Here is a 20,728-nt window from a genome sequence, read left to right on the forward strand (position 1 = left end):
AAGTAGATGGTAGAGAGGACACACAGGTGGAACAAGTACTATGTATAGGGAATCATGCATTTCAAGGGGCTGTTCTTAGCATCTAACTGACTGTTGAACTTGACAAGCCATGACTGAGTGTTTAAGTTTAAGTAAGGGAAGTCAACAGTTGACACTTCAAAACCCAATGTCAGAAATAAGTGGAAACAGAGTAAACTGCCAAACCAATGCCACACCCCAGGCCATTCATTACTCACTCACTCACAAGTCCTTAGCACTCACACTGAGGAAAATAGAAAGGAAGACAAGCAGGGAAAAGAGGGAAGGAAAAGGTAAGGCCTCAGCAAAATTGATCAGGGAATAGAGAGATGGAAAATTCCTGAGAAAAATAAAGAAAGGAAAAGCTTGAGCAAAAGTGATCAGAGAAAAGAAAAAAAATCTATCACAAAATTTATCAAGGAAAATAAAGAATGGAAAAGCCAGCACAAAATTCATCAGTATGGAGGCAGCTCTCCACCCCGACCTCTGCATCCTTGCCAGACCGAGAGTCCCACCCCATGCTGTCAGTAGTGTTGGATCAGGGAGGGTTTTACTGGGACTGGCTTCTTCACATTCAGGTTCTCAAGCATTCACAAGACACTGACTGATAGACAACCCTTCTAAGCTCTATCCTTCATCATCTTTATACATCTTGCATGTGTTCCTTACAACTCTCACTAATGAGCTGAGTGCCTCTGTTCATTCTTGGTCTCGCAAGCACTACCCCTTCTCTCTGTCCTTGCCCTTCTCTACTGAGTTTAGTTTTACAGCCCTTTGAGCATTCAAGCAACACAATATTTTGCTTCCAATCACCTTCAACTCTTGCCTTTTGGTCACAAGCAAATATAAATGAGGTTTTGTAGTTTACTCTTTATATAAATGGGATGGCACAATCAACAAAACTGCATAAAAAAAACCATTTATTACTATTTACACTTTATCTACACTCTAAAACCAAGTCTGCTTTTGCAAATGTGTTATGAGAGAGATGAAAGTTAAGGAAGTTTGTGGTGTTTTCTTCAACATGGTAAACAATGAGACAGTTCCCTACTCTGCAATTCACCTCACCTCCTCCAACCCTCAGATGATGGCAGAATCAGGTGTGTGGTAAGAGTGTGCAGTGCTTTGTGTGGCCACCCTGTGTGGCCATACAAAGCTGTGATGTATGGAAGGATGACTGGAAGAAAGCAAGTTAGTCATGACATATTACCAACAGATCACACAAGAAAAAAAAAACATGAATCAACCTCTACTTCCAGCCATAAATACAGGCAGTGAAGCCAAGAGACATCCTTCAAATCAACATTACACACACTGCATGGAAGTGAATTCAGAGACTCCAACACTTACTATGCACAAGTAACTAAGCAACATAATGTTCACGCTAAGTTGGTTGGCTTGGCAACGGTGGTGTCTGAGGAGGTTGTTACATTGGACTTGATTGTCAGTCTGTTGGAGAACCACTTGGGACGTTCTGTCGGCACCTCAAAAATACGCTTTCCCTAAAAAAAAGATATAAAGACAATACATCAGGCTTATCAATTAATTCCTCTAATGTGACATGATGACAGCATCACTAACAACACTTAGCACTTGTTCCCTCCTCCCTCCCATACTAGTGAGTGCTGCACACCTACACACACTGAAGCCTTCCCACTGTATTAAGTCAGGGTGACTGATAAGCTGCAGGAAACACTAAGGTGATCTCATTGCCTAAAAAGAAAGTGTGAGATAAACAAGAAAGATACACAATAAAACTAGTGCTAATGATAAGAATCCCTGAGAAATATAAACACAACAGTGATATGTTTATGAGAGAGAGAGAGAGAGAGAGAGAGAGAGAGAGAGAGAGAGAGAGAGAGAGAGAGAGAGAGAGAGAGAGAGAGAGAGAGAGAGAGAGAGAGAGAGAGAGAGAGAAAATCAAGGTGGTTTCACCTTCAACAACTGCTCTTCTATTTTCTCTCTGCTTGGCCAGACACCTCAGGGTCTCATCTCTCAGCTGACTCTCTTCTAACATCACTTCTTCCCAGTTCCTCTTTTTCACTCACTGCACTCATATTTCTGACAACTTCATGCTTATACTTTCTTCTCTATCACCTTAATCCCCAGTAAGATTGGCTGCTCTCATATGGGCACAGATTCAGAAACCTGATGCTCTTTCAACACTACAATCATTAAAGGCCACAGAGATTATTAGATAGGATTTCAAGAGTGTTTCCCGTTAATAACTTAGAAACCTTGTTAATGTCACTACAACATCCTGAAAAACTCACATAACTTAATGAGAACCTTTGTTCACACTACCCACCAGGACAGTAAAGCCACAACCCCTTCAGTTACATCCTGTACCTACTTACTGCTTGGTCAAAAGGGGCTACACATATTAAGGGGCTCACTTATCTGCCTCACTGCACCCAGAACTCAAACCAAGGAACCCACAAATTCTCAGTAGTGACTATGCACTGTGTGTGTGTGTGTGTGTGTGTGTGTGTGTGTGTGTGTGTGTGTGTGTGTGTGTGTGTGTGTGTGTGTGTGTGTGTGTGTGTGTGTGTGTGTGTGTGTGTGTGTGGTGCCTTGTCTGGGCCATCCAATACAGGATTACCAACTTATTATGTGTATATATATAGATACATCACCCACATCTTATCGGACCAACAATAGCAAAGAAGAATCAATTCATGAGACATGAGAGAGAAGAAAGGCAAGTTGAAGTGTTCACCAGGCCAAAGATTGGTTCATGAGCCTTGGACTGAACAGGAGACAAGTTCAAGTAAGAATTTGCATTGCCACAAAGCTGACATGATTCCTGTCAAGGTCAAAGGAAGACTCACCTCATGGAATCCATCTTTAGTGTTGACTTTCTCTCCCTTGAAGACTGGCAAGGCCTCATGCTCCACTGGGCTGAGGCCTTGCATAGACACCATTGATTCCTGCATTGCCTGCGTGATCTTCTTGTTTTCGCCATAGCAATTTGCTGCGGGAAAAAGATTTTAGTATCATACACACATTTCTCAAGTTACTGGGAATTACACATTTCTCTACAGCCTGATTTTGTTTTGTTTGATTTTGCAGTTTGTAAGTTCTGTCTGTGTCAGTGGCTGATTTCTCTCTTTGAGGAGCAAGTCAAGGCAGGCTTCTACAGTGCACACAGCATTGTCTCAGAGCAACACTCACAACACACAGCCTTGTCTCAGAGCAACACTCACAACACACAGCCTTGTCTCAAAGCAACACACAACACACAGCCTTGTCTCAAAGCAACACACAACACACAGCCTTGTCTCAAAGCAACACACAACACACAGCCTTGTCTCAAAGCAACACACAACACACAGCCTTGTCTCAGAGTAACACTCATAATACACAGCCTTGTCTCAAAGCAACACACAACACACAGCCTTGTCTCAAAGCAACACACAACACACAGCCTGGTCTCAGAGCAACACTCACAACACACAGCAGTGTCTCAGAGCAACACTCACAACACAGCCTTACCTCAGAGCAACACTCACAACACACAGCCTTGTCTCAAAGCAACACACAACACACAGCCTTGTCTCAGAGCAACATTCACAACACACAGCAGTGTCTCAGAGCAACACTCACAACACACAGCCTTGTCTCAGAGCAACACTCACAACACACAGCCTTGTCTCAGAGCAACATTCACAACACACAGCAGTGTCTCAGAGCAACACTCACAACACACAGCCTTGTCTCAGAGCAACATTCACAACACACAGCAGTGTCTCAGAGCAACACTCACAACACAGCCTTGTCTCAGAGCAACACTCACAACACACACCTGGGAACTCACTCCTTGCTTTCTGGCTGCCTTCAACATACACTTGGGGAACAACACAAATGTTTCCCAGGCCAGCCACAGTACACAGCCAGGCAATCTCCTCAACACTGGCCAAACTGTACAACTCTGTTCAACATTATGCATGATGTGCTTCATGATTCACTGAATTCATTTATATGTTTTTTCCATGGTTTGGTAGTTTGGGTGTCTTACACCAACATCACCTAAAACCATCAAATTCACACTGAAATTTTTGGTGTTGTCTTGACTGAGTCTTCTTATCCACCAAAATATACAATACATATATATATATTTTTTTTTTCAGTAGTAGGGTTCTGGATAAGGGAAGAAGAAAAAACTAAAACTAAAAGCTTCACTAAAGGTGCCAGTCCTGAGATAATAGTAAAAATAAAAAATTAAAAAAAAAATAAATAAAAATCCTTACTACTTTCTAAATTTATACAGTTTCTCCATGGCAACGCAACACAACTCACGATACAACATATAACACGACACAACACACAACACAACACAACACAACTCACGATACAACATATAACACGACACAACACAACACAACACAACACAACACAACTCACGACACAAGCGGCCTGGCTCGTGCATGTGGCCGCAGTCGTCACAAGTGAGCAGTTTGCGGTACGGCAACATCTTCTTGTGTTTGTTCTCAAGACCAAACTTCCGGATGAGTCTCCTTTCCCGGCTCCTCCTGTTCTTGGGAACGGCCCACAGGATGCCATCTTCTGTAGCCGGGGGATGGTGAGTGGTGTTGTGCTGGGTGGTGGTGGGGTGGGGTGCTGCAGCCACCAGGGGCAGTGGGGAGGACCTGTAGTGGTGGTGGTCAGGTGAGTACCCATGAGTCACCATCAGACTCTATTGGGTATTTCATCAAGTAAACAGAGAGAGTATTGACCTCAAGGTTGGCTGAACTGGCCACAATGAACTCTGGAACCACTACACACTTAACTCTAGAACACCCAGCCTGCTTCTCTATTTACCATTTCTTATAACTTGATCCCTTTCAAGAGAAAGGTTTCCCTATCTGTTTCTACATTTCATTCTTCCTGTGACTGTCACTCTTTCAAGACAACCATCTTTTGAGTTTAGATGACACTTTTGACCTTTGCTTTTAAGAGTGTTCCCTTAGTAGAGATAGCTTTCTCTTTCTCTCTCTCTCTTAGCCAGCACCCCTCTCACACAAAAAAAATTAAAAAGAAAGTAAATAACCCTCTGAACACACAAATAAGAACCTTGTATGTTATGCATACAGTAATTATGACACAAGCTCTCTTCCTTTTCCATGCACACTCTGCACACACCTTTGGGCCACAGAGACCAGACAAGAGTGTCCACAGCGGACGACAGGAGGCGCAGCTCACAGCGCAGGCGTCCCACAAGCCGTGCCATCACTGCCAACCTTACACACCTGAAGAATAAATGCAAAGTTACTAAGTGAAATGTTGTCTGTCACAGAGCATCTTACATCTAACTCTCATAATCCACCTGCCATTGTGTAGCTTGGTGAAATACAGTTATCCCTTATTAACCTCTTCAGTACCATAATGCACTTCCATATCCATTCTGCTTACTATTTGGTGATTTTTTTTTTTTTATAGCTCCAGGAACTTTTGTGGGGGATTAAAATAGTGAAGACCCTGGCCATTAATCTTTTGACCTCCAAAGACTCTTCCTAAAAAAAAAAAAAAAAAATCTAATGTCCAAGTACTGAAAGGGTTAACCACAGCTTCAGTTTGCCAACCACAAATTCAAATATATGTAAGAGAGCAGGTGATGAGAATCAACCCACCAGTGTTCATTGTTTTCTTTTTTTACTCTTTATGGTTCTTTGATATACAAAATAGAGGGCACTGAGGGTCTTCTTAACCCCTTCAGTACTGGGACACATTTTTACCTTAAAATTTATGTATGATTAAACCATTTTATTGATATTAGGAAGGGTCTATGGAGGATACAAGAATCATGGCCACAGTTTTCACTATCCTAATTCCCACATAAGTTTCTGAAGCTGTATAAAATCACCAAACAGTAACCAGAATGTATATGGCAATGCATCATGGTACTGAAGGGGTAAAGGGCACCGACTTCAATAATGTACTATGGTTGGGGATGGTGGAGTGTGCTGAGGGTGTTCTCAAGGTACTGTGAGTGGGTGTGGGTGCTGAGGGTGTTCGTAAGAGGGCATTAATCTTCCATGTACTTCCCTTACCCATAGGTGTGTCTTTTGACTAACCTCTGTGGATAACAATGGGATGACTGTAGTGTAATGCAAGTCAATCGTATGAAGCCAGTTGTTTCAACTAAAGATTCTATCACTAAAATCAATGTTACTCAGATAGGTTCAGATCGCAGCCATAAAACTAAGATATCAAAATCATGTAAGTATTTTCTTATCTACAATAACATGAAATTGCCAGAACTGGATCTAGAGTTCCAACAACCTCACTCTAGGAAAGAAGCTGAACAGGACAGGAAAGTACATCACAACTAACAGAGACAGACACAAGAATAACTCCTAACAGGACCATTTGAGGAAATGCTAAATTTAGTCTATTTTGGTATCTCTGACCAAGTAAACTAACACAAGCTTAATCTTACCTTAAAATTAACCAAACTTATGCTATCTTCCCTGAAACTAACCAAACCTAAGCTAATCTTACCCTAAAACTAACCAAACTTAGGCTAATCTTCCCTAAAACTAACCAAATATAAGCTACTCTTACCTAATCTTACCCTAAAACTAACCAAATCTACGCTAATCTGACCTAACTTTACCCTAAAACTAACCAAACCTCAGCTACTCTAACCTAACCTAAAATTAGAATTAAGGTTGCCATTTAAACACTTCTTGTCTTGCATTCTATCACTTCCACAATTTCGAGGATGATACTGCAAGCTGCATTACATTCAGGCGCCATAACACTGCAGGCACAGTACACATTAATCTTGCAATGTTACCGAAGGTGAATTTCACAAGATCGGGGTTAAAAACAAGAAAATATAACAAAAACACATTAAATCACGTCACATCTTACTAATTTGCCACTAATAAAGAATAATTTAGAGGAATATAGAGAAAACTTTGCTTCTCTACACACACACACACACACGGGATGTAACTCGAGGGGTTGTGGCCTCGCTTTCCCGGTGTGTGTTGATGTGGTCTCAGTCCTACCCGAAGATCGGTCTATGAGCTCGCTCCGTAATGGGGAAGACTGGCTGGGTGACCAGCAGACAACCGAGGTGAATTACACCGGCAACTCACTCTTATGTTGAAGCAGATTTTACACGCAACCAACACTCTCTGTGGTGTGAGTGTGGTGTGCTGGTGCTGTACTGCTGTGTGGCTACGATCACGGCGCTGTGGTGTAAAGTGGTCTGCTTCAATTTTCACCACAATGCTCAGCTGTGGTGGTGTTGTCTTGTTGTGGTCAATGTGGTGGTGGTGGTGGAGGGAGAGTAAGGGTTTGTCTTTGCAACGGGACCTCTCATGTTGTTCTCTTATTTTGTTTTTGTGCTGGTTTGTATATTTCCTTCTTTTCTTTTATTATCAACTTTCATCTATTTTTTCCTTTTCTTTCCCTATCAATTTTTTATTTATTTTCTCCTTTTCTTTCACGATTAACTATTTCCTATTTTCTCTTTTTTCCACTTTTAACTTCATCTATTTTCTCCTTTTCTTTCGCTATCAGCTTTTATCTATTTTCCCCTTTCCTTTCACTATCAACTTTACCTCTTCCTCCTCTTCTCGTGATCACTGTTCCTTCTTTATTATTAGCATGTATCTTTTTTTTTTTTTGTTGTTATTCTAGGCAATGTTCTAGTATTTCTTTAATTTCTTTTTATTTTTCAGTATTCAATTTTTGTGTTTTCTATTCATAGGTTTGTTATTTGGCGTTCACTTTATTCATGGGAGGGATCTCGTCGTTTTACTAGATAGCTACTACTACTACTACTACTACTACTACTACTACTACTACTACTACTACTACTACTACTACTACTACTACTACTACTACTACTACTACTACTACTGCCACCACCACTACTACTAGTCTACTATTACTACCACCACCATCACCATTATCACTTCTACTACTTGTCTACTACTATCACCACCACCACCACCACCACCACCACTACCACTACTACTACTACTACTACTACTACTACTATTATCACCACCACCACCACTACTACTACTACTACTACTACTACTACTACTACTACTACTACTACTACTACTATTACTAATACTATCACCACCACCACCACCACCACCACCACCACCACTACTACTACTACTACTACTACTACTACTACTACTACTACTACTACTACTACTACTACTAAAACCACAGCTATTACTTGTACCCTTTTCACATCACCACCACCACCACCACCACCAGCAAAAAGAAAGGAATAAAATATGGCGCGTTTGCTTTACCTTTATCAATTAATTAATTCATGAGATGATACACAATACAAGATGCATCATACACAGAAATATGATTAAATAGATAAACAACACCATATAAACAGTACTGTAGTATATAAAACAATCAAGCATAGTTCAGAATACGTCAAGTTAATTGTATGCATGCCACGTGAAAAAAATAACCCACCTAAACTTCACGTTATAGAAAAGAAACACATGAATAAATCCTTTAACTGAAATGTACATAAAAAAAATTGTAATATTTTGAATAGCGCCTCTCTAAAACCCTTCAGTGCCATGACGCGCTTCCATATTCATTCCTGTTTCTATTTGGTGGTTTTATACAGCTCCAGAAACTTATGTCGGGGATTAAGATAGCGATGACTGTGGCTATTAATCTTTTGACCTCCATGTTCTAATCGTACACAAATCTCAAGGTAGAAATGTGCTCCATACTGAAGGGGTTAAAGGCGAAAAGATATGTCAAATTATTATAAGCATGTATCTTGAAACCTCTCTTTTGAAACTATTTAAGTCATAGGTAGGAGTCACTAAATAATCAGTTAGGGAGTCACAGAGTTTACCGGCAAAATAGATGAAAGAAAGTGATTACTGGTTAACTCTTGCGTTTAAGGTGACACAGAATATAGTATAGAGATGAAAGTGAGAGACGATGACACTTCTCACACACTTCCATCTGCAGCAATGTCATTGTTGTTTCATGTAGATGTCCTCCTCACAGTCAGTCATTGATGCAATTCCAACACACACCAACATATGAGGCGTTTTCTCCAGCATTGACAGGTCACTTTTCATTTACTTCACCGCGGCGACAAGGTGAGAGTGAGCTATGTGTACAGGAAGGCTGCAGACCACACAGCACACATACTACCGCCTTCCCAGCCTACACACACCCACCGCTCGCCTATCTTCCGTTATACTGAAACAAACCACTACATGTCAGTCCATAGGAAGGGAAATAGTACGGGTTATAGATAGGTCAGGGAGGAGGAAATACAGAAACAGATCAAGATTATTAAAATATACCAGAAAAGGGGATGAATGATCGAGAATATTCGTTTACTCTTGCATTAGAAAGAATTAAACGAATATCATACCAATTTTAGAAGGAAAGAGAACAAAAGAAGAGAAGGAATGAACAATAACGAAGAGAAACATGAAAGAAGCGCTGTTGGGAGTAAGTTCTCCCCGAGTGAAGTGCTGTAATTCATATCACCTACCGCACCGTCGTCAGCCTTACCTGGCCAGACTTGAGGCACCTATTATAGCTCCACCCTTGTCTCATGCATCGCTGTAACATGGAAATACAGGATCAGTCGCCATGTTTGAAGGCTGGGCGAACACAAACCTGATAGGTAACAGCTATTAATGGGGAAACGTTAGCCTGGTTTAAGAAATGCACAAAAAAAAAATAATTAATTGATTAATTAATTAAATAAGTAAATAGATAACAATAGACTGGAAACTTGAGACTAATGTGGTATGAAGGGTGCATAGAAACATATAGAAGAAAGAAAGAAGAAAAGAAAAAACTGAAAACTGGTGGATTATTCTGACAGCATATAAAGTATAATGTTACACACCAGAGATATAAAATAGATAAATAGAAGAAAGAAATAAAGTGTCATATGCGCGCGCGCACACACACACACACACACACACACACACACACACACACACACACACACACACACACAGCTTTGGGTCATTTTGTGGCAGTTTAGTTTTCTCATCATTATTAATGTATTGTTATTAATGTATTTACTAATGTTTTTTTTGTTTATATATTCAACTAATTAATCTATTTATTTTTGTATTCATTATAATTTTTCTTTGATCGGCACATTTTTTGTTGGCCTGTGAACGCTTTGTGTGTGTCATGTAACTCTCAATGAATGTTACACGAACCAATAAAGCATCAGAACATTTTAAAACACGTGATTGTACGAGTATCACTTTCCCCGGGCCAGTGTAGCTACCCAGCCAATGCCAGAACTAGTACGTAGTGAATCTTTGTTACTATACTAGGTGCTTCTCTAAGTGCTATCTCGAGGTTACGCTTGTGCAAGGACCTTAGAGTTGGGAAAACATATTAGTTTGTGCGTAACAGTCGCACTGCACGCTTCACCACACCACACCCCAGCCACACTTTACTCGGCTGATACCAGTTTATACCACCACCTCTTAGTATATACTTTTGCCTCTGTTGCAATAGTACTGCCATGTTACTGTATGCAGGCTACCTTTCCAGTACTGACACATTACACCAGTGCCTCCGCCAATACTGTCATACATCAGTGCCTCCCAGGACTGCCACATTACATCAGTGCCTCCTATGACTGCCACATTACTTCAGTGTCTCCACCAACACTGTCATATTGCCACAGATGTCTCTACTATAGTATACATAGTGCATACCGTCATTTTTTGCGCGAGCGGTAAGACAGTGATTCCTGCAAGTCTCACCTGAACAGCTGTCTGGGAAACAGCCGTCTGGGAATTCTGCAAGCAAGTCCGCTCACTGATCCCTGCCCTGCGACACTCCTGCAAGGGTATTGCTTTCATATATTGTTTTGGCCTTGACCAGTACCTATCTTCATTAAAAAAAAAAAAGTAGAAAATAAAATAAGATAGAAAAATAGATAAAAATTTGCGTGGCGGTGTGCGGGATCTCACCTGGCACATGTCCATCACTTCCCGGCTCATATTAACACACACAATCCTGGCGGTGTTGAGACACGCCAGCCGCTCGTGCACGCAGCTCTCACTGGTGCAGGGAAGGTACCTAGACGGGCACGACGCGGTCACCTGCAGGAAAAATCACAAGAAGCAGAAACCAGGAAATCATAAGATACTTCACACGCGGCTGGCCCTAGAATACTGTATGATTATGAACATGTTAGCTTACGTATTTCCACCACCGGTCATATCCATCCTGGTCTTCTTTGAAAGCTCCTATCTACTGAAGAGAGAGAGAGAGAGAGAGAGAGAGAGAGAGAGAGAGAGAGAGATTTCACAAGTCAACTGCACCTGCCATGCCAAAACTTACCTGAGGCTGCTCCGTCGCTACTGCTGGGGCGGTAGCGGCGGAGGGGGTCACGACAGTGGTGGTGGTGGTGGTAGTGGTGGTAATCATGGGTTCGGTGGTGGTGGGGGTGGCACTAGTGGTGTTGTCGTCGATGGTGATGCGGACGAGGGCGGTGGTGGTGGAGCCCTGGCCCAGACGTAGATCCCCTGTGACTCTGGTGCCCTGCTCAAGAAGCGAGAAGGAGAAGCTCAGCGTATTGCCTTCCCGTATTCTGAAGCGTTTTGCTCTCACCATCATTGCTTTCCAAAGGCTCCAGTAGAAAATACTCGTGTTTTTTACGAGAATCCTGGTGATAGATTGGCAAGATTGCTAGTTTATTCTAAAGAGAAACTGTCTCGAAAACCCGGCTAGTTGTCTCTGTTGCCTTGGAAAATTGTCGTAGTGAGAGGGGAAGGAGTTTCTGAATACGGGTGTCTCGGTTATATTTTTAAACACACTTGCGACGCACCTCCACTACTTTCAAGACTATATTTGAAGGCACATGGGTTTTCAAAAATGTTTCTAATTTTCCAGTGACAGATTAACAAAATTTCTACATTACCAATAGGCCAAACAGTCTTGGGAACATGGTTGATCAATTCTGCAACCTTTCGAAATAGTCGTGGTGAGTGAGCATCAAGTTTATGAATAATAATAGAGTCATATTCTGAAACACCTCGGCCGCATCTTGACGCTTTTCAATAGGCTCTAGTTGAAGCTTCACAAATTTTCAACTTTTTTATGCTTTTAGTTACAAATTAACAAAACGTCTTCATTATTAGCAGAAAAAATACTATTGAGATCAGCTAATCATCTCTTTGGCATTTGAAACACGGAATTTCTAAGAATCTACTTTCAGATTAACAAAGCGTCTTTATTATTAGCAGAAGAAATACTCTTGAGAACCCGGCTGATCATCTCTTTGGCCTTTGAAAATAGTCGTGGTGAGAGAACAAAGAGTTTTAGAATACATGCCATAAGGGAAGCTGGCCGAAGCCACCAGACCTACAGTATACCAAGCAGTTCCTTGATGCCTCTCCGCGCCCAAACACACCGCTACTGTCTCTCTACCCGGGAGGAGGAGGTGGGAATGTTTAGCGTCATCACACAAGAACATAAGAAAGTAAGGTCCAGAGGCATCGATGGCGTCTCTCCGATGTTCTTTAAGGAGTGGCGGAAAGGTGAAGACTACTCCCGTCAGGCGTTTGTCAAGGGCGGATAGACGGTTGAACAGACAGATAGACAGATAGAAAGATAAATAAATGAATAGATAGATAAACAGAAAGATAGATATACATGCACACATACATACATAGGTACATGAATAGATTGATAGGTAGATAGATCGATCCGCAAATTAAGAGATAGACAGATGAATGAATAGATAGATAGACAGACAGGTAAACAATAAGTTGACACAAAGGCAAACAAACAGATAAATCTACAGGCAGACAGATCAATACAAAGCTAAACAGACAGGCAGACAGATAAATAAATGAATAACTAGACAGGTAAACAGAAGATAAATAACTAGACACGCAAAAAGTTGGACAGACACAAACAGACAGACAAACAAGCAGACAGAGGCAGTGGCGGGTGACCTGGGGCGTGGTGGTGGTGGTGGCGGTAGTGGTGCAGTCTTCCTCGTCACTGGAGTCGAAGCAGTCTGCTATACCGTCACACAACATGTCTTGGGGGATGCACATCTCCTCACTAGAACACTGGAACTCGTCTGGCTGGCAGCTCTGCATATGGTAGAGGTGATGATGGAGATACAAATGGCGTGACCCGCTCTATATATTATACATTACGGACCATATATACTGACACGTGGTGATACAGAATAGGTGCCCCGCCTCATACAGTACATGTAATAGTACGGTTCTAGGTGTGCACTGACACAGGTGATGGATGGTTGATAGAGACTTCGTGTTACGTGTAGCTAGTAATGGGAAAACTCTGACCTATTATAAGAAATACAAGAAAGAAATAAAGCTGGTGGGCTATTTTGGCAGCCTATAAGAAGCTATTAAGCAAAGTCAAATCTTCCTTTAAAACTCCCTCCCAAATGACTCTGCATTAGCAACCTGACCAATGAGTCTGTTCTGTTCACCCAACACTCCGTTTGAGAATCAGTTCCTTCCTATCTCTTACTTCCATCTCACTTTACCAAGCTTAACCTTTAACCACTTGCATGGCCCGTCCTGATTACTGACCCTCGGGAATTTTACGTCACCAACTAACCAGGAATGTTGAGGAAGGTGTGGTTGATGTTTCTGTGGTTGATGTCGGTGTGGTGGACGGCGTTGTGGTGGACGGCGTTGTGGTGAGCGGTGTTATGGTGGGCGGGGTTGTGATGTCCGGGGTTGTGGTGGGACAGTCCATCTCATCAGTATTGTCGGAGCAGTCCATCACACCGTCACAGCGCTGGCTTGCCTCCAGGCAGGTTCTGTCACTCAGGCAGAAGATCTTGTCCCTCCCACACTGCAGCTGTGAGAGGAAGGTCACCGGTCATCTGTAGTGCAGTGCAGGATTTTTCCAACATTCTGAAGTACTTCTGCGCCGCACTTCCACTAACCCAAAGTTCTAACTGGTTTCTCGGTTTCTAAGAGTGTTTTTACAGTATTAGTGACAAATTTATACAATTATAAAAAGGAAAAAAAAAACAGTCTTGAGAATCCAGCTAAGCATTTGTCCCCTTTGAAAAGAGTGGTGGTGAAAGAGCAAAGGGTTTCTAAATCCGGGATTTTGTGTGAGCCGTCCACACTCCTTATCATCAAGCAATAGTGCGGCTTGAGAGGGACTCAGCGTCAGAAGAACATGATAATTCAAGCAAATACAGGAAGCAGTAACAAGCCAGCAGGCCTACACGTGGCAATCCTTAGGTAAAATTATGATACTTCACTCTCTCTCTCTCTCTCTCTCTCTCTCTCTCTCTCTCTCTCTCTCTCTCTGTTCTAACCCCGTAGATGCAGTCTTGCTCGTCGCTGGCGTCCTCACACTCGGGGTATCCGTCACACCGCCACCACGAGACAATGCATCTTGACGACGAGACGCAGCGGAACGTGTTAAGTGGGCACGTGCTCTGCTTGACAGGGTTTAGAAGGAAGTGTTTGTATGTGAGAACCGCACCACCCAACGAACACCAACAAAAAGAGTGCTTATGTATACATGATACACTAAACACAGTAAACACAGTAGACATTCATTAGTATTAAAGAGGGAATGTTCATTGCTTATATACGTGGTAGGTGCTGTGTCGTGGTTGGGATTTAATCTCTTTATTACCATGACTCTTTTCCATATTTATTCTGCTTATTATTTAGTGATTTTATACAGCTTCAGAAACTTATGTCAGGATTAAAATAGTGAAGACTCTGGCCATTAATCTTCTGACCTGCATAGACCCTTCCTAATGTCAATAAAATCGTAGGTAGGGGTTAGAAGTGGCGCGGTGGTTAGATGTGGTAGAAAGAAGCGTGGTGGTGCGAGTAGGGACATGTGAGGCGTGGCGTGGTGTGGAGGAGAGGCGTGGTGGTGTGGGTAGGTGTTGAGGTGTGGTCTGGTGTGGTGTGGACGAGAGGTGTGGTGATGTGAGTAGGGACTGAGGTGTGGTGTGGGGTGGTGTGGAAGCGTTGTTGGATAGAGATAAGAACTGTGGGATGGTTAGAAGGTTAAGACAATGTGGTTACTTATGTTGGGTGTAGATAAGTTAGTTCAGATTAGGTTAAGTTGGGTGTTCGGTTGGCTAGGTGAGGTGTAGTTAATCACTGACCTGAGGCGTGGTGGTCTGCGGGCACAGTGTCTCGTCCTCGTCACTGGCATCGAAACAGTTGCCCATACCATTACATAGCAAGTCCAGGGACACACACATGTCTCCAGTAGCGCAGCGGAACTCCCCTGGCCGGCACACATGTTCCTGTACACACACACAAACTTCAACGACTACTCAATTTCCCGACAACAGTTTAGGACTCAAGACCGTATTTTAAAACATCCCTGTGGACATCCCGGTTGGTTTCTGAAATCTATAGTTGCGGTGACACGTGTTAGCAAGTGTGTGTTTACGATTCTAGTGACGGATCATCAGGAAATACTCTTCAGAACACGGCTGATTATCTCTGTGGCCTTTGAAAGTAGACGTAGAGAGAGAACAATGCACTTCCGAAGCTCCGTATTCAGAATAGCTTTGTTCTCTCACCACGACCATTTTCAAAGGCCACAGAGATGACCAGTCGTGCTCTCCAGAACGTTACTCTACTTATAACGTAAAAGCCTTGTATTACAACAGCCACTAAACCTCACCTGAGCGAAGGGAGTGGTAGGGGTGGTGGTGGTGGTGGTGCTGGTGGTGGTAGTGGTGGTGGTTTCGTCTTCCTCGATGTCAAAGCAGAATCTCTCATCGGCGCCGTCTGAACAGTCTGGGTCACCATCACAGGTCCAGGAGGCGGGCAGGCAGCGGCGGTCATGTTGACATAGGAATTCATTGGGCGAACATGAGTCCTGGGGATGTAGAAATCTTGTTAACCTATCACTACAACCTTAAAAACACCCTAAAAGAAAGAAAAGAAAAAAAAACTGTGTAGCATTCCAGTGGTTTTTTTCAAAGGATAGATGATTAGCCGGATTTTCACAAGTATTTTCCTTACGTTTCTTTACGTCACCCTTGCTATGTCCCTTGTAACACTTAATAATCTCTATTAGATCCCTTCTTAATCACCTTTGATACATTTCCTTTACTTATTTAATTTATCCATCTCCTCTTAATATATCTTGTTGTATCCCTGATAACATTTAAGTATCTCTATCAGAAGCCCCTATGAATTGCCCTTGATATGTCCCCTTACCTATTTAAGACATGCGCAGATCCCCCTCTTACCTTACCTGGCATTGTTCGTCTGCGCCGTTGGTACAGTGGAACACGCCGTCACACCGCCTCCAGAGCGGCAGGCAGGTGTTGTCCGCTGCGCACCTAAACTTGTCAGGACCACAGCCACTCTGCGAAGGCGACAACACAGCAAGTCTCGTATATTTTCTGTTCAGTTTAAGTAGGTATTAGTATATCAGAATTCCACATGCAAGGGAAAGAAGATGAGGCAGTACGAAAAAGAGATGGAAGGACCGTGTAGCAGGGAGAGAGAGAGAGAGAGAGAGAGAGAGAGAGAGAGAGAGAGAGAGAGAGAGAGAGAGAGAGAGAGAGATCGCCTTATGGAAAAGAATAGTGAGACACAGCGACCCTATATGAACATGAGAGAGGCTGCAGAAGAAAAAAAAAAAGAAGAAAAAAGAAAGAAAAAAAGGAAAGAAGAAAAGAAGGAAGCGATCAAAGAAGAAGCGAATGGAAATGGTGAGTGAAGGGAAGTCAAGCCGTGCGGCAGTCACCTACCATGCAGAGAGGTGTTTCGTCAGAGCCGTCGCTACAGTTTGCTAGCCCGTCACATCGGTAGTACAGGGGGATGCACTGCCCACTCTTGCACCGCCATTCACTCCTGAGAGAGAGAGAGAGAGAGAGAGAGAGAGAGAGAGAGAGAGTTGGGGCACTCCATTTCACCATGAATGGAGCTTCTTTGACCCATAACCATAGACACACACTCGCTGCTCTCCACCTTATTAATACAAGTTTTGTAAATCGCAGACAAACCAAACAAGCTACAATGGCATTCGGCGTGCGTGAGTAGGTAAACACGGACCTTCCAGAAGTGTAAGTATCTACCGAATCACATGATCCACTGTTTGCTGTTAACCTCTCCAGTACCATGCCGCGTTTTCATATTCATTCTGCTTACTATTTAATGATTTTGTACAGCTTTAGAAACTTATGTGGAGGATTAGAATAGTGAAGACTCTTGCCATTAATCTTTTGAGCTCTATAGACCCTTCCTAATGCAAATAAAATCGTCTAATCCTACCCAAAAATCATGGTAAAAATGCGTTACAGTATTGAAGGGGCTCAAGATCCACGAGTCAAATGCAATTCGTGAAATTTAGCAATTCTATATGTTCATTATGTAAAATCGATTTTTTTTTTTCTGAAAAAAAGTTTATTTGGTATGTCTTCATATTATCAACATGGTTTTCAATCTGACGACAAAAGTTAAGGAAAATACTTACTCTCCTCCGTGAAGACAATCAATATTACCGTTTGACTATTAATGAGAAAAAAAAAAAAAACTCGACCGAAGGATGCAAAAGTTAACGGAAAACAGAGTTGACGGAAAATGTGCTAGTGTGACGCAGCATTAAGATAAAACAATACTTCTACATTCTTAAAACGAGGAATGGCCTTGAGAGCCCTTCTTATTGTCTCTTTTGCCTTTGAAAGGAGTCGTGGTGAGAGAATAGAGTGTTTATAGTGGGAGGTGTGAGTTTCATACTCACTTTTGGCATTGAGTGGGACAGGTGCCTTGTGTCGCATCCTTGAACCAGCGCAACTCTCTGTACAGTGTGGTGATGAGGACAGCCATCTCCTGTGCGTACAGGTCAGTCTTCTTCAGCACAACCTTCTGAGGCTCCTGGACCTCTGTGGTGAGAGGCTCATGATGATTCACACTGGTTGCCTGTATCACTCCTGCGCCGCACATTCTCTACATTCAAAACCACAACTCTCTATCTACCTTATTCAAGTAACATGGCTTTCTTTAAGGTTGCTTTTTATGGTTTTAGAGACAGATTAGCAAAATTTCTACTTTATCAATAAGAGAAATAGCTGACAACCTGGATTACCATCTCTGTGGCCTTTGAAAATAGTCATGGTGAGAAAACAAAGCGTTATAGAGAAGAAATCTTGCCACGAGAGCCATAAAAAACACACTAAAAAATACAGTCAAATGTGGAGATAAGTTGAAGAAATGTTTCAGAATAATGGTCCTGCATATGTGTGTGTGTGTGTGTGTGTGGCCACTTCCATCATGGATATCTTCTTGAGTGTTATTCAAGAAGTGTACACAAGAGAGAGTAAACGATTCCTTGGCGATACCTGGGATGCATCCGACAGTCTGGTGCAAGTGAGCAAGGTTCCTCATTGCTTGTACAATGCGGGAGGTGACGGCCTTGTTCTCCTCGATGGTCGCGTCCAGCCCCTTCCAGGCATCGGCGGAGGGAGCGTTCTGGCCGCGACAGTGCAGGGGCAACACCGCCACCAGCGCCGCCACCAGCATCAACAACACCGCGGACTCCTCATTGCCTCCCATCTGTGACAGGAGGAGCTTTGCCTGCAAGTAGTAGTAGTAGTAACAGTAGTAAGTTTGATGACGTCAGAGAGAGAGAGAGAGAGAGAGAGAGAGAGAGAGAGAGAGAGAGAGAGAGAGCAGTAGACATGTACTCATAACACACAACTGACCGGCGGAGACGCAAATGAACTCTTTCTTGCTACGAGGAGGGTATGTCTGTTTGCTCCACCACCGCCCTTCATGCACTGAGCGGCCGAGGCGTCATCTCATTCAGGCCTGACCGAGACATTTGCCCAGCCAGCACTTATGCACGGGTTCTAAAACGATTATTTTCAAAGCTCACTGAGATAATTAGAGCTTTTAAGAGCGTTTTTCCTGTTGACAATATACAAATTTTGTTTTATAAGTTAAGAATAAGAAAAAAAGGTTTAGAATTATGCTAATAATGTAGAAATGTTAATTTGTCATTTGAGCTGTAAAAACACATTTAAAGACATGTAACTTCACTATGACTATTTTCAGAGGCTTCAGAGAAGATTAGCCAGTTTTCCACAAATCCTTATCCCGTTAGTGAAATGGAAATTATGTTGATCTATCAATACAACTGAATAAAAAAAGAAATAAAACGCGTGTAACTTCTAACAAAGCCTTTGGAAAGGAATGGAAGTACGGCAGAGAAGTATTTCAGAATGTTGTCCTGAAACTATTATGACAACTGCCGCGACACTCATCCCACAACACTCAACACCGCAGCGCAGCGTCTTACCACTATTAGCGTTATTAGCGAGGCATGCTGTGAAGTGTACCTGTAGGAGTTCAAAAACATGTTTATGTGTGTGTGTGTGTGTGTGTGTGTGTGTGTGTGTGTGTGTGTGTGTGTGTGTGTGTTATTCGGTCGACTGCTGGTTACCCAGCCAGCCTTCCCCATTACGGAGCGAGCTCTGAGCTCATAGACCGATCTTCGGGTAGGACTGAGACCACAACACACACCACACACTGGGACAGCGAGGCCACAACCTCTCGAATTTCATCCCGTACCTGTTTACTAATAGGTGAACAGGAGTTACACATTAAGAGGTTCGCCCATTTGCCTTGCTATGTGTGTGTGTGTGTGTGTGTGTGTGTGTGTGTGTGTGTGTGTGTGTGTGAGTGTTTCACTGTTTGATCTGCTGCAGTCTCTGACGAGACAGCCAGACGTTACCTTACGGAACGAGCTCAGAGCTCATTATTTCCGATCTTCGGATAGGCCTGAGACCAGGCACACAACACACACCGGGATAACAAGGTCACAACTCCTCGATTTACATCCCGTACCTACTCACTGCTAGGTGAACAGGGGCTACACGTGAAAGGAGACACACCCAAACATCTCCACCCGGCCGGGGAATCGAACCCCGGTCCTCTGGTTTGTGAAGCTAGTGTGTGTGTGTGTGTGTGTGTGTGTGTGTGTGTGTGTGTGTGTGTGTGTGTGCATCTGATTGCAGACTGACACAAACAAAAAGCACTTCACATCTTCTTTCTTGAAGTAAATTGTTAGTGTGTTCGCACACACACACACACACACACACACACACACACACACACACACACCGCGTAGTGTTGTGGTTAGCACGCTCGACTCACAATCGAGAGGGACCGGGTTCGAGTTCCGGAAAGGGGAGAGGCAAATGGGCCAAGCCTCTTAATGTGTAGCCCCTGTTCACCTAACAGTAAATAGGTACGGGATGTAACTCGAGGGGTTGTGGCCTCGCTTTCCGGGTGTGTGGAGTGTGTGTTGTGGTCTCAACCCCTACCCGAAGATCGGTCTATGAGCTCTGAGCTCGCTCCGTAATGGGGAAGACTGGCTGGGTGAGCAGGAGACGACCGTGGTAAATTACACACACACACACACACATCCCGTACCTACTCACTGCTAGGTGAACAGGGGCTACACATGAAAGGAGACACACCCAAATATCTCCACCCGGCCGGGGAATCGAACCCCGGTCCTCTGGCTTGTGAAGCCAGCGCTCTAACCACTGAGCTACCGGGCGTGTGTAAGTGTGTGTGTGTGTTTCACTGAGCTCGTTCCGTAGGGTAACGTCTGGCTGTCTCGTCAGAGACTGCAGCAGATCAAACAAACAGTGAAACACACACACACACTTACACACGCCCGGTAGCTCAGTGGTTAGAGC

General features: G+C 43.1%; 2 protein-coding genes across 4 annotated transcripts; both read right to left on the reverse strand.

Annotated features, from left to right (window-relative positions):
- Positions 1 to 925: 925 nt before the first annotated feature.
- LOC123506587 (39S ribosomal protein L32, mitochondrial-like) lies at positions 926 to 7,322 on the reverse strand. The gene is made up of 5 exons (XM_045258815.1): positions 7,125 to 7,322; positions 5,161 to 5,267; positions 4,423 to 4,667; positions 2,850 to 2,992; positions 926 to 1,520 (listed from the first exon to the last, which is right to left on the reverse strand). Exons 3-5 carry the CDS (start codon positions 4,490 to 4,492, stop codon positions 1,398 to 1,400), a joined length of 336 nt encoding a protein of 111 aa, XP_045114750.1. The 5' UTR covers positions 4,493 to 4,667; positions 5,161 to 5,267; positions 7,125 to 7,322; the 3' UTR covers positions 926 to 1,397.
- Positions 7,323 to 8,294: 972 nt separating this feature from the next.
- On the reverse strand, positions 8,295 to 18,834 carry LOC123506589 (sortilin-related receptor-like). 3 transcript variants are annotated; one of them, XM_045258817.1, is made up of 15 exons: positions 18,725 to 18,833; positions 18,362 to 18,596; positions 17,764 to 17,905; positions 16,772 to 16,874; positions 16,270 to 16,383; positions 15,691 to 15,888; positions 15,161 to 15,304; positions 14,348 to 14,470; positions 13,630 to 13,875; positions 12,987 to 13,130; positions 11,368 to 11,568; positions 10,995 to 11,126; positions 10,785 to 10,862; positions 9,559 to 9,609; positions 8,295 to 9,237 (listed from the first exon to the last, which is right to left on the reverse strand). In XM_045258817.1, the coding sequence occupies exons 1-15, from the start codon at positions 18,794 to 18,796 to the stop codon at positions 9,223 to 9,225; spliced, it is 1,998 nt and encodes a 665-aa protein (XP_045114752.1). In that variant the 5' UTR covers positions 18,797 to 18,833; the 3' UTR covers positions 8,295 to 9,222. The 3 variants fall into 3 exon arrangements, with proteins under 3 accessions (XP_045114752.1, XP_045114754.1, XP_045114753.1); XM_045258819.1 differs by lacking the exon at positions 14,348 to 14,470 and having other exon boundaries at positions 18,725 to 18,834; XM_045258818.1 differs by lacking the exon at positions 9,559 to 9,609.
- Between the last annotated feature and the right edge of the window lie 1,894 nt (positions 18,835 to 20,728).

This window comes from Portunus trituberculatus, chromosome 20 (genome assembly GCF_017591435.1).
Source record: "Portunus trituberculatus isolate SZX2019 chromosome 20, ASM1759143v1, whole genome shotgun sequence".
Classification (NCBI taxonomy): domain Eukaryota; kingdom Metazoa; phylum Arthropoda; class Malacostraca; order Decapoda; family Portunidae; genus Portunus; species Portunus trituberculatus.

Excerpts from the sequence above, each read along its gene's own strand:
- LOC123506587 (XM_045258815.1), bottom strand. The coding sequence starts at position 4,492 with ATGTTGCCGTACCGCAAACTGCTCACTTGTGACGACTGCGGCCACATG. Across the intron at positions 2,993-4,422 it reads CGAGCCAGGCCGCTTGTGTC|CAAATTGCTATGGCGAAAAC; the intron begins GTGAGTTGTGTT and ends TTTTTCCCGCAG. Across the intron at positions 1,521-2,849 it reads CTAAAGATGGATTCCATGAG|GGAAAGCGTATTTTTGAGGT; the intron begins GTGAGTCTTCCT and ends TCTTTTTTTTAG.
- LOC123506589 (XM_045258817.1), bottom strand. The coding sequence starts at position 18,796 with ATGAAGGGCGGTGGTGGAGCAAACAGACATACCCTCCTCGTAGCAAGA. Across the intron at positions 11,569-12,986 it reads CCACCACCACCACGCCCCAG|GGCACCAGAGTCACAGGGGA; the intron begins GTCACCCGCCAC and ends CTTCTTGAGCAG. Across the intron at positions 11,127-11,367 it reads TAGCGACGGAGCAGCCTCAG|GTGACCGCGTCGTGCCCGTC; the intron begins GTAAGTTTTGGC and ends TTTTTCCTGCAG.